General features: G+C 44.9%; 1 protein-coding gene across 1 annotated transcript in view; it reads right to left on the bottom strand.

The window, feature by feature from the left end:
- The window catches only part of lmf2a (lipase maturation factor 2a), a 33,855-nt gene that overhangs the window by 7,038 nt on the left and 13,540 nt on the right, over nt 1-13,277 (bottom strand). The window contains exons 6-12 of the mRNA XM_072241365.1: nt 13,089-13,227; nt 11,674-11,814; nt 6,524-6,629; nt 4,793-4,889; nt 3,430-3,612; nt 2,843-3,011; nt 547-658 (exon numbers count right to left, since the gene is read on the bottom strand). Of these exons, the coding sequence (XP_072097466.1) occupies nt 547-658; nt 2,843-3,011; nt 3,430-3,612; nt 4,793-4,889; nt 6,524-6,629; nt 11,674-11,814; nt 13,089-13,227 (947 nt within the window). The remainder of the gene's footprint in view (nt 1-546; nt 659-2,842; nt 3,012-3,429; nt 3,613-4,792; nt 4,890-6,523; nt 6,630-11,673; nt 11,815-13,088; nt 13,228-13,277) is intronic.

Genomic DNA, 13,277 nt, shown 5'->3' with positions numbered 1-13,277 from the left:
AAGCATTTACTGCTTGTACACATGGCTCCTTGCCAAATACATCTAATCACTGGAAATTATCTCTATAAATCCACTCTTGCCACTTTTTCTCCCCCACCATTTGAACTCTTTGCTGACATTCTCCTGTAATCTGTTTTGCATCTGAATGCAATTATTCACCTCATTCTTTTAATTTGTATCTGGAAGCACCTTATGAATCAACAGTTAATTCTTTCTGTAGTGTAGAGCCCAGTTCTGCACAGTTTCCAACACAGGTCTTCAAAAATCTTGACATTTGCTCATTCATGACCATTATGCTTTTAGATCTTCGTCTGGTGATAAAATATAGACCCTAATTTGTGTTTTCTGGCCTCCAAATACTGAGGAGCTGCCTCATATGCCTTGTGAATTTATCCCTCCAAATTGCTTTGAAGCACCCCTTCATTCTGGCTCCTAACATGGACTATATTACATCTTTCAAACACCGAATCACCCTCTCCTCATATTCACTTTTCCCTCAGCACTGTTCTTAGTATTTGGGAAAATTGCTGCGCTGTAGCCACTCACCTGCCACTGCCATACTTAGTATACCAGTACTTGTAGAGTTGGGCTCTGACGTAAGTAGGAGGTTTGGCGCTGAAGGCATATTTGGATTTATCCACTTGCACTAGGCGTATTACTGAAAATAAAAACATATGCATGACTGCAGTAGAGAAGTGAGCAATCCTGCAACAAGAGGATTGTTGCAGTAAGAGGTTTTGTACCCCATGCAATGAAACAGCGAGAGGTCCTGTAATCTGTTCAGGATAAATACAAACTGAGCATCCCTTATCCGAAAATCCAATATCCAAGAACCCCTGAAATCTGAAAGTTTTCTGAGCGCTGACAATACGGCACAAATGGAAAAATTCAAATGCTGACGAGCTGCGTTTTATACCTTGTGAATTTATCCCTCCAAATCTCTGAAGCACACCTTCATTCTGGCTCCTAAAATAGACTATCACAATGGGAAGGTTCCCAGGTGACGCACCACAAACAGTTCTGAGAAGTGACCTCATATACCCCGAGTGGGGCCCTGTTGGCACCAGTTTGTTTTTAGCAATCATTATAGACAGACCTTTGTGCTTTACTCACAATGATTCCCAAGAGCTTTGCACTTATTCTCTGCTCTGTGCTGTGAAGCTCTTGTTAAAAATGTCAGAAAGGCCTGCAGTTACCCTTACGGGTAATAGTGAAAAGAAAGAGGAAGCATTTATCTTTACCTATAACACAAAAAGTCAAGTTGTTGTAAACACTTGACAGCGGTGTAAATGGGAAGGAGTTTAACCTGAACGATGCAGTGTATGTTATAACTAAAGATACACTTGTGTATACCCAGCACAATCTCTGGCTTGTGGTGATGATGAAAAAAGTGATGACTTTAAAGTATGTCAAATGAGGAAAAAGACTATGTCAGGACTCTTTACATACACAAAAGGGATAGTTTCAAAGTCTGTCAATAAGCTGGAAGAAGTGGATATCAAAGAAGTTCTTAACATTGATAATGAGGCTCCAGTTGTTCATTCAATAACTGATGGCGAAATAGCTGAAATGGTAATGAATCAGTCATCGCGATGAAAAGAGTGAAGATGAAGTCAATATAGTTAACACAGTAGAAAAGGTGCTTAAAGACAACAGGGTGAAAATGTGTAATGGACATATTGAAGGGCTAGAGTACCATGCATTCGTAACAGAACAAGAAATCATGTCAGTTTATAAAATCAAAGAAAGATTGCTACGACAAAAGCAGATGACACAAGAAGAAACATCCAGTACAGAACCTCCTCATCCCAAGCATCTACTTTCAGGACCCTCAACCAAAGTTTCTCAGACCTGATGGACAGCAGTTGTAGCATTTTGTGCTGTATTTATCTTCTGCAAACGAAGATCGTCACCTTTTTTGGTAAGTACAAAACATTTTTCCATCAAGTCTGAATTTCATCTCCACCTAGAATCCCAGGTTTCAGTATAACATGACCAGTGTCATTATTGCATAAAAACAAAAAGTTGACTTTTTCACAGATTTCATTGAATTTAGTTACAGGTAAATGTAATGTTTTGTTTTTATACCTTAAATAAAACCAAAAAAAAAGTGTACTATAACTTTTTAAATCAAACCACAGCATCATAGGTGGGGACCAAAAGCCTGGCGTTGTTTGTTTTTGCTGAACAGCTGATTCTGGTATTCTCCCGATGCTGCTCTGCTGTTTTTGTTACCCTGCACACATTATATTTTCATTATATTAATGGAATGTGGTAATTTTTACTGTTAAATACACATGTGATAAACAAGTGTAGGACAAAGGCTGCTTACCAGTAGCACATAAATTCAGAGTTAGGAATGATGGCGATGCCAAACAGCCACTGACTGTCCACGTGGGTGGTTGAGGTAGTGACCATTTACCTTTCTGATGGTTCAATGTACACATTGTTGTTTCAGGTATAAAATTATTAAAAATAGTATATAAAACTACTTTCAGGGTATATGTACAAGCTGTATGTGTAATATTCTATGGTTCTATGTTTAGACATGGGTCCAATCCCTAAGCTATTTCATTATATAGATGCAAAATTTCCAAAGTCCAACAAAAATCTGAAATCCAAAACATTTCCGGCCCCAAGCATTTCAGATAAAGGGTGCTCAACCAGTGAAATGTCTTGTACCCAATGTAGTTTAACAGCGAGAGACCCTGGCTCCAGTTGGTAGTGTGATATAGCAGTGAGAGATCCTGAAACTAGTGCAGGTTAACAGTGAGAGATGTTGTGAACAGCAAAGCACAAGCGACACTGTAACTACAACAGGGACGAGATTCCCTGCACTTACCATCAGGCTTTCCCTGGAGTAGCCTATGGACAAAGCTGGTGAACCAGGGACTCTGCCTGTGGTGTCCGAGAGCAGCAAACCACATTTGCCAGTCAAGCCTGGGCTGATGTGGGGTCACCAGAGGTGCGGGCAAGCTGACATTCCCCGGCTTGTACATGAAATCAATCTCCTGAGAAAATGAAAAGACCCAGAAAGGGAATCAGACACAAGCATGGGACCACAGTGTACAGCCTATGGATGGTGCACCCTATTCAGGACAAGGACTGTCAGGTTACTCCACAATTGGGCCAAGCTTAGGAATTGGAAGCTGTACCACATTGACAGGAGAACTTTGGGTAGACTATACTTAACCACTGGCTAATGATTGGACAATTATTTTGCACTCACAGAATGGGAGCTATATCTAAATGGCAGGGTGAGTACATGACAAGTTCTGAGGGAGATGACGAGCCTTGCAGGACCTAGAATTAGTTGCACCAACAAATCCAGATTTATGCAACAACACCGGCCCCCCCCCCCCCAACCTGCTTGCATTTACCAACCCTGCTCCCCATCACCTTTCGTAGCTGCTTTCGAAGCAATCCTACCGTCCATTGTTGGCCATCATAGCTTCCTTCCACTACAACTTCTGGACGGCCTCCCACTCCTGTCATTCTCCGGAACAGTCCGTAAGAGTTGACCAGCTCGTAACGGTCAACCACTTTGTATAGCCGCAGGATCTCGGGCTGAAGGCTGGAACTTGTTTCATAATCAATAAAGGAGTATGGTACCTGGGATGACAGAAAATTAGAGTACAATAGAATGAGATCGCTCCCATCAGTCACTACAGCACTGACTAAAAACCACAAACAAACCAGATTTGAAGAGACTCTCAGCAACACACACAAAATGCTGGAGGAATTCAGCAGGCCAAGCAGCATCTACGGGAGAAAGTACAGTTGACGTTTCGGGAACAGACTCTCACCTAATACACCCTCATCAGCAGTTGACTCAACCCCAGCAAAAACACATCACTGCCATCCATAACCGCACTGTGCAGTGATGCACACACCATTCCACAGTTTCAGCTATTTCATACACCCCTCCCCCTCCCCCTGATCTCACAAGGGAGTGACTGCTTGTGGGAAAAGAGAATGGCAAAACTATGTGAGCAGGAGACAAGTCCTAGCATGTAGAGGATATGTGGACTGCTCCTGTGGAACAGCCTCCTCTGCTGTAAATTCTGTATCTTCAATTATGTCAGATTACAATCAATAAACAATGAACCTCGGTCTTAAATAGATCCATCCTCCCTTCTTCCATTTTGCATTAAGTAGTCCCTCTATACCCTTTCCCTCATTGGATCATTCATTCAACTTTTGCTCTCCAAAAAAAAAGGACCAGATTCTTTTTTTCCTGAACCTCCTCCCTCTCATTTTAAATTTGTCACTTGTTCTGAAATTTTTACTAATCATAACCATGTCAAAAGGCTTCAAGTTATCTTTTCCCTTGGAACTTTAGATCTGGATTAACTGGCTCCTAATTCCACTGATAATTGATCTCCTTTCCTCACTTGTGCCTTACGAAGGATAGACCCAGCCATCCCTCAGAGATGACTGGTGGTGTGAAGCTGTACGCAGTTGTCCACGGGTAAAACCAGAAAATATCAAAACACACAACGGGTTAGGCAACATCTATGGGAAGAGTAAGTTAACATTTTAGATCAAAGATCCTTTGCCAGAATTCTAATCTCATCATTGATGCTGCCTGACTTGCTGAGTGCTTCCAGAATTTTCTATTTTTTTCATGTTTTCAGCATGTACATTTTAAAAATATATTTTTCATTCACTGTTGTCCAGAGGTTCCAGGACCCAGGATATTGTTGGCCCTAGACATGCTTTCATTCTTTACTTGTTATGATGCAGTGAGATTTGTGATCATCACAGAAATATCTCAAGCTCTACCACTCACCAGACTGACAGAAAACATAGCAGCAGCAGCAGAGGCAATCACGACCCATGAAGAGGTAGCCCACAGCTTAGCAAAAAACCCTCTCGTCATCAGGGAGCTAAAGGAGAGAAAAAGAATGTTATGACTAAGATGCAAAGTGACTTCATTAAATCGTGTGGTAGGGCAACCAAATAAACTAAGGTATAGGGATGCTGTGAACCGTCATGGAAAGGAGAGGATTCCACCTGGACTGTAAGGATGATTCTACCTGGAAGAAGCAAGGGTACTAGGTATATTCTGGCTGAGGATTTCAGCATTTCTCACAAGTGCTTTGGTAGCATCACCACCAAGGACCTAGCCAGTTCCTAAAAGATATAGCTGGTAATCTAGGTCTGCAGTGCAGGATCCTGAGGGATAAGAGATAGACTTACATGATCTTGTCCCCATTCAACTATTCACTGCAGATACTGGCATCGATTACATTGATATAAATTTTATTTTCACAGTTTAATTACCCACCATTGGGATAAATGGAATGGATTCAGGAAAGATCACTAATTCATCCCTGGGAAGATGAGTTGCAGAGGAATTGTGTTCCACTACATGGCCTGGTATATCCCAGAGTATCAGTACAATTAAGGTAGATGATCAACTCTGGTTCATAGAAGAATGCAGGACACATTAAGTGCAGTATCAGAAATACCCGGACACGAGGCACCAACCTGCCCAAAGAACAACATAGGACTCTAACATTCACAGTAAATGCAGCATGCAATAAGCAAAGTTAGCTCCTGACACCCAACTAATCAAATTAATATTCTGAATTCTTGCCGCATCTAGTCATAGTGGTGGGCAACTAATCTGCTAACACAAGGAATTAATTCCAAGAACACCTCTACCCTCAATGATGGTACAGTTTAGTAAGTCTAATCACAAACAAGAAAAAAAAAATCTGCAGATGCTGGAAATACAAGCAACACACACAAAACACTGGACGAACTCAGCAGCCCAGGCAGCATCAATGGAGGAGAGTAAATAGTTGACATTTCGGGCCGAGATCCTTCATCAAGACCGGAGATAATAGATGGTCAGAGTAAGGAGGTGGGGGGAGGGTGGTGAAGTAAAGAACTGGGAAGTCGACTTACTGAAAGAGACAAGGGCTGGAGAAGGGGGAGTCTGATAGGAGAGGACAGGAGGCCATAGAAGAAAGAAGGGGGAGGTGCACCATAGGGAGGTGATGGGTAGGTAAGGAGATAGGGCAAGAGAGGGAAATGGGAATGAGGAATGGTAATGGAGAGTGGGGGGGAGCCATTACCAGACGTTTGAGAACTTGATGTTCATGCCATCAGGTTGGACGCTAGCCAGACAGAATACAAGGTGTTGCTTCTCCAACCCGAGTATGACCTCATAGCGGCAGTACAGGAGGCCATTTACTGACATGTCAGAATGGGAATGGGAAGTGGAATTAAAATGGCCAGCCACTGGAAGATCAGATAAAAGGTGGTCAACCTTGACATCATTTTTCCTTTATTCAAGGCTCAAGCAACTCCCTATTCAACAGCTCTGTTGGCATATTTTCATGACAAACTTCAGTGGTTTATGATGGCAGCCCACAATCACGTGCTCAAAGGTAAACAATAAATCTTCATCTTCCCAGCAATGTCCACATTTCACAAGTGAATACAAGTAAACCTCAGTGATCAGGTCAGAGGTGGAGTTCGCTAGGATTTTGCATAGATACTCCAAACTTACTTGAGCAATGAGGTCAGAATCTCCCAGGTGAGGGAAATTACCCCAATCCAGATGGTTATTGGAGTCACAATCTTCAACCAATGTGTAAATTCATGATAAGTAAAGCCTGCAAAACATCGAAAAAGAGAAGTAATTTAGAATAAATCTATGCTCACCATCTGAGTGTCTACTGTAGCATTTAAAGGTTTTACTCTGTATATAAACCATGATATAATTACCTATTCTTTACCCTTTTTCAATAGTTGTTTATTCAGTCATTATAAGATCACATTGTTACAATATTTCATTATGCATACTATTTAGCTTTGTTTATTGCTATTTAAAATGTACTAGAGCTCCTTTAGCACCAACAGATCCTAGAACTTACCCACTGTTCCTTTTCCAGGGACACACTGGCACAAATGCAACTCCCAAAAGAGGACCAGAACTCTTGATTGTCTGCCACCTTGACCCATACTGCCAGCATCAGTGAATAGCCACCTTGGCCAGGCCCAGGAGCAAACTGACCGGATTCCCCAAGTGACCCACCCCCTCTGTACCGGGTGACCGAAGATCAGGACTACAGAGCTGAAATGCTGCCAAAACCCGAGGACCAGCCCCTTCAGTTACTCAAATAGAGGCTGCAACCTCTCATACTCTGATACACTGCCACCATCTATAAGGAGTTTCGACGTTTTCCCCGTAACCAGGTGGGCTTCCTTTGGGTCCTCTGGCTTCCTCCAGCATTTCAAAGACGTACGGTTAGGGTTAGTGAGTTGTAGGCATGCTTAGTTGCTGCTGGAAGTGTGGTGACACCTCTGGGCTGACAGTACAATCTTCACTGATTTGATTTGATACAAATGATGCAATTTACTGTTTTGATGTACTGCACGTGGCCAAATAAAGCTAACCTTCCTCGGTTTCTTTAAGGATCTGCTATATGGTACCGCTCTGTGCAAGTTTCCCCAATGTAAAACGGGGAGGATTTCTGCACAAGGAAATGCCACTGAGGACCTCCTCATTGCCAGATGGCAAAGCGGACTCCCATTGTGTGTTCAGACAGCATGATGTAACTGCCCTTGGATCACTTGACTGAACCATGTAGAGGGAGCCAAACTCTGCATTTAATCCTGTGCTAAACTTGGCCTGTGAGTTACTCAATGGGAGTGTTCAGTGAGTTTTATTCTGTACATAACCTATACTCTAACTACCCTGAAAGATAGTGCCAGTGGATGCCTTGAACCATGAAGTGTTTAATTAATATAATCTTACAAGGTAAAATCTTACATTGGCCTGTGACAATTTAGAAACAGCTGATTAAATCATTTCTCTGCTGCCACCTTCAATTATTTATCCAATTGCCCAAGGAATGTGTGGGACAGCTCAATCGATACAAATATATTTTACAAGTATCAAAGAGAAGTTGGAGTACGGAAGGAAGCTCTTTGGCTCATTATTCTGCAGCAGGTCCAAACAAAAGCATTTCAACCAGTAAACAGGAATTCTGCAGATGCTGGAAATTCAAGCAACACACATCAAAGTTGCTGGTGAACGCAGCAGGCCAGGCAGCATCTCTAGGAAGAGGTGCAGTCGATGTTTCAGGCCGAGACCCTTCGTCAGGACTAACTGAAGGAAGAGTGAGTAAGGGATTTGAAAGTTGGAGGGGGAGGGGGAGATCCAAAATGATAGGAGAAGACAGGAGGGGGAGGGATGGAGCCAAGAGCTGGACAGGTGATAGGCAAAAGGGGATACGAGAGGATCATGGGACAAGAGGTCCGGGAAGAAAGACAAGGGGGGGGGGACCCAGAGGATGGGCAAGAGGTATATTCAGAGGGACAGAGGGAGAAAAAGGAGAGTGAGAGAAAGAATGTGTGCATAAAAATAAGTAACAGATGGGGTACGAGGGGGAGGTGGGGCCTTGGCGGAAGTTAGAGAAGTGGATGTTCATACCATCAGGTTGGAGGCTACCCAGACGGAATATAAGGTGTTGTTCCTCCAACCTGAGTGTGGCTTCATCTTTACAGTAGAGGAGGCCGTGGATAGACATGTCAGAATGGGAATGGGATGTGGAATTAAAATGTGTGGCCACTGGGAGATCCTGCTTTCTCTGGCGGACAGAGCGTAGATATTCAGCAAAGCGGTCTCCCAGTCTGCGTTGGGTCTCGCCAATATATAGAAGGCCACATTGGGAGCACCGGACGCAGTATATCACCCCAGTCGACTCACAGGTGAAGTGTTGCCTCACCTGGAAGGACTGTTTGGGGCCCTGAATGGTGGTAAGGGAGGAAGTGTAAGGGCATGTGTAGCACTTGTTCCGCTTACACGGATAAGTGCTAGGAGGGAGATCAGTGGGGAGGGATGGGGGGGACAAATGGACAAGGGAGTTGCGTAGGAGCGATCCCTGCGGAATGCAGGGGGGGGGGGGAGGGAAAGATGTGCTTATTGCTAGAGGTGGCGGAAGTTACGGAGAATAATATGTTGGACCCGGAGGCTGGTGGGGTGGTAGGTGAGGACCAGGGGAACCCTATTCCTGGTGGGGTGGCGAGAGGATGGAGTGACAGCAGATGTACGTGACATGGAGGAGATGCGTTTAAGAGCAGAGTTGATAGTGGAGGAAGGGAAGCCCCTTTCTTTAAAAAAAGGAAGACATCTCCCTCGTCCTAGAATGAAAAGTCTCATCCTGAGAGCAGATGTGGCGGAGACGGAGGAATTGCGAGAAGGGGATGGCATTTTTGCAAGAGACAGGGTGAGAAGAGGAATAGTCCAGATAGCTGTGAGAGTCAGTAGGCTTATAGTAGACATCAGTGGATAAGCTGTCTCCAGAGACAGAGAAAGAAAGATCTAGAAAGGGGAGGGAGGTATCGGAAATGGACCAGGTTAACTTGAGGGCAGGGTGAAAGTTGGAGGCAAAGTTAATAAAGTTAATGAGTTCTGCATGCGTGCAGGAAGCAGCGCCAATGCAGTCGTCGATGTAGCGAAGGAAAAGTGGGGGACAGATACCAGAATAGGCACGGAACATAGATTGTTCCACAAACCCAACAAAAAGGCAGGCATAGCTAGGACCCATACGGGTGCCCATAGCTACACCTTTAGTTTGGAGGAAGTGGGAGGAGCCAAAGGAGAAATTATTAAGAGTAAGGACTAATTCCGCTAGATGGAGCAGAGTGGTGGTAGATGGGAACTGATTACGTCTGGAATCCAAAAAGAAGCGTAGAGCTTTGAGACCTTCCTGATGGGGGATGGAAGTATATAAGGACTGGACATCCATGGTGAAAATAAAGCGGTGGGGGCCAGGGAACTTAAAATCATCGAAAAGTTTAAGAGCGTGAGAAGTGTCACGAACATAGGTAGGAAGGGATTGAACAAGGGGTGATAAAACTGTGTCGAGGTATGCAGAAACGAGTTCGGTGGGGCAGGAGCAAGCTGAGACAATAGGTCGGCCAGGACAGGCAGGTTTGTGGATCTTGGGTAGGAGGTAGAAACGGGAAGTGTGGGGTGTGGGAACTATAAGGTTGGTAGCAGTGGATGGGAGATCCCCTGAGCGGATAAAGTCGGTGATGGTGTGGGAGACAATGGCCTAGTGCTCCTTAGTGGGGTCACGATCGAGGGGTAAATAAGAGGAGGTATCCGCGAGTTGTCGCTGTGCCTCGGCAAGGTAGAGGTCAGTACACCAGACTACAACAGCACCCTCGGCGGGTTTAATAATAAGGTTAGGATTAGTGCGGAGGGAGTGGAGAGCACAGCGTTCCAAAGCAGTGAGGTTGGAATGGGGACAAGGTGCGGTGAAGTCGAGACGGTTGATGTCCCGTCGGCAATTAGCGATAAAGAGATCCAGAGCAGGCAGAAGGCCAGAGCGGGGTGTCCATGAAGAAGAGAAGGGTTGAAGATGGGAGAAGGGGTCATCAGTGGGGGTGGAAGAGTCCTTGCTGAAGAAGTAGGCTCGGAGACGGAGACGGCGGAAGAAAAGTTCCGCATCATGGCGAACACGGAACTCGCTGAGGTGTGGGCGAAGGGGGACAAATGTGAGGCCCTTACTGAGAACAGAGCGTTCTGCCTCCGACAGTTGAAGGTCGGAGGGGATGGTAAAGACCTGGCACGGATGACAGCTGGGATCAGAGGGGGGAGGGGGAGGCTGGGGGTGTCAATGGAGAGGGGAGGGTTGGGGTGAGAGGAAGATGGAGCCTCCGAGGGCCCAGGAGCTGACGGTGGGATCTGAGGAAGACGGGGCTGCGGAGTAGTGGTGGGGGAAGGGGAGACGGGAGTCATAATAGCAGCACATAAAGACCCGGCCTGGAGTTCAAGGCTGGAATCTTGAGAGCTGGGATCAGAGGGGGGAGGGAGGAGGCTGGGGGTGTCAATGGAGAGGGGAGGGTTGGGGTGAGAGGAAGATGGAGCCTCTGAGGACCCAGGAGCTGACGATGGGATCTGAAGGAGACGGGATTGCAGAGTGGTGGTGGGGGAAGGGGAGACGGGAGTCACAACAGCAGCACATAAAGACTCGGCCTGGAGTTCAAGGCTGGTGTCGCAGTTGGTGGTTGCGCAATCGCTGTGAAGGTGTCCATGGTCGTTGCTGGAGTCCGGGTTTTGAATATGCCCTGAGGTGTTGGAGCCGGCCAGATCAATGGCAGAGGCAATCTGAAGTTCATGCCTGCTAGTTTCAGGGCCAGCAGGCTCTGGAGTCCGTGGATGTAGGATCTTGCAATCTTTTCAACCAGTCCCAACCTGTTTCTACACACGTGCAAATTCATATAAATACTTATCCTGCTCCCATTTTCACAACTGCCTCCACTACTCTCTTGCCATTGGACTCAGACTTGAACCATTTGTGTTTTAAGGAATTTTTTCTTGCTCACTTTTGATTCTTCATTTTATGATCTTTTTGCTAATGGGTAATGATTCTTTCAAATTCTATTCTCTCTCAATCTTTATGGTTTTAAATCCCTTTATCAGATCCCCCATCACCTCCTGTTTCAAAAAACTCTGTTTTATCAAAACACCTTAACCTATGAATCATTCCAGGCGAGACAAAGGTAAGCAACATTTAGTAGCACAGTATCTTAATTGTTAATGAATTAGAAGAGATATGTTTGAGTTGCTGATTAGCACGGAGACAGATTAGTTGTGTGCAATTCCTGTGTGAGAAACGGATCTGAAGCTGATATTTCTCATACCTATTTTTGATTCAATTGACCATTTCTCCCAGTCCACACTCAGCCCACAGTAGTGAATAGTTCCATAAACAAGCGCTCCAAGAACTGCCAGCTCAACGACAGCAACAGCCACGGCTTGCACTCTCTGCAAAAACCCTAGTCCTATAGAGAGTAAAAAAAGACAACACAAGTCAAACTTACGCTGTCCAATCATTCCTCTATAGTCTCACGATCTTCCTTCCTCACTTACGTATCTACGTCACATTTTGGGGTACTTTACCCTAGATACAGACCAGACCTGTCTAAATCAGCAATCACTGATACTAAGTCTGGCTAAACTGATGTTTATAATTTTGTCACACCTGCTAAGTCACTGGTTGTATATACGCACCTTCATCTAAGTTAGTTATGGAAGGTTTACTTTGGTTACCCAGATCTAGTTAAATCACTGGTAACAAGTATTAAGCCCAGGGAAACAACAGGAATTCTGCAGATGCTGGAAATTCAAGCAACACACATCAAAGTTGCTGGTGAATGCAGCAGGCCAGGCAGCATCTCTAGGAAGAGGTACAGTCGATGTTTCAGGCTGAGACCCTTCGTCAGGACTAACTGAAGGAAGAGTTAGTAAGAGATTTGAAAGTGGGAGGGGGAGATCCAAAATGATAGGAGAAGACAGGAGGGGGAGGGATGGAGCCAAGAGCTGGACAGGTGATTGGCAAAAGGGATATGAGAGGATCATGGGACAGGAGGTCCAGGGAGAAAGACAAAGGGGGGGGGAACCCAGAGGATGGGCAAGGGGTATATTCAGAGGGACAGAGGGAGAAAACGGAGAGTGAGAGAACTATTCCTTCAGTTAGTCCTGATGAAGGGTCTCGGCCTGAAACGTCGACTGTACCTCTTCCTAGAGATGCTGCCTGGCCTGCTGCGTTCACCAGCAACTTTGATGATTAAACCCAGGGCTACAGTTTCCTGATCTTGAGCACCATGTACCCCAACAGCAGCCAAGTCACCTATCAAAGAAACTTGTTTCCTAATAGATGCATTCACTCCCATCTAAATCACCGATCGTGGTACCCAACCCTGACATAATCATGTGCTCAACTCTACGTCGTCACTCGTGCATTCTAGCTAAGCAGTCTTAGCCCCAGCTAAATCCCCAGTCACAGACATCCGATACAGCTAAGCTGAAACTCACAGGTATTCTACCCTAGTTAAATCACTGGTTGCAGGTAACTGGACCCAGCTAAATCCTTGGTCATGTGTATTCAACTATGTCTTAAGTACTATTTACATATACCTGACTCCAACTCAGAAGTACCCTATACTGCAAGTCACAGGTCCTGATCTGGCTGTGTTACATCATTGTGGCAACATCAGTTACCTGCCTTTGGTTTCACCACTTGGCACAGTAACCCATAGAATCTCTTGGTACTCACTCTCAGTGTTTCGTGTCTTGCTGTATCCGAACCAGCCAGAAATGTGCTGATCATCTAGTAGTGAGAATCCCAGAATAATTGTAAGCAGGTTGAAGAAGTTGTAGTTACCAGTGATAATAATTAACACCTGGAGCAGAACCTGCAGGGAAGAGAAAATTATTTTAAAGGGAAGAAAACAAGAGAAGAAAG

The sequence above is a fragment of the Mobula birostris genome, chromosome 23 (assembly GCF_030028105.1).
Source record: "Mobula birostris isolate sMobBir1 chromosome 23, sMobBir1.hap1, whole genome shotgun sequence".
Taxonomy (NCBI): domain Eukaryota; kingdom Metazoa; phylum Chordata; class Chondrichthyes; order Myliobatiformes; family Myliobatidae; genus Mobula; species Mobula birostris.
This window is presented reverse-complemented; position numbering and strand designations above follow the sequence as displayed.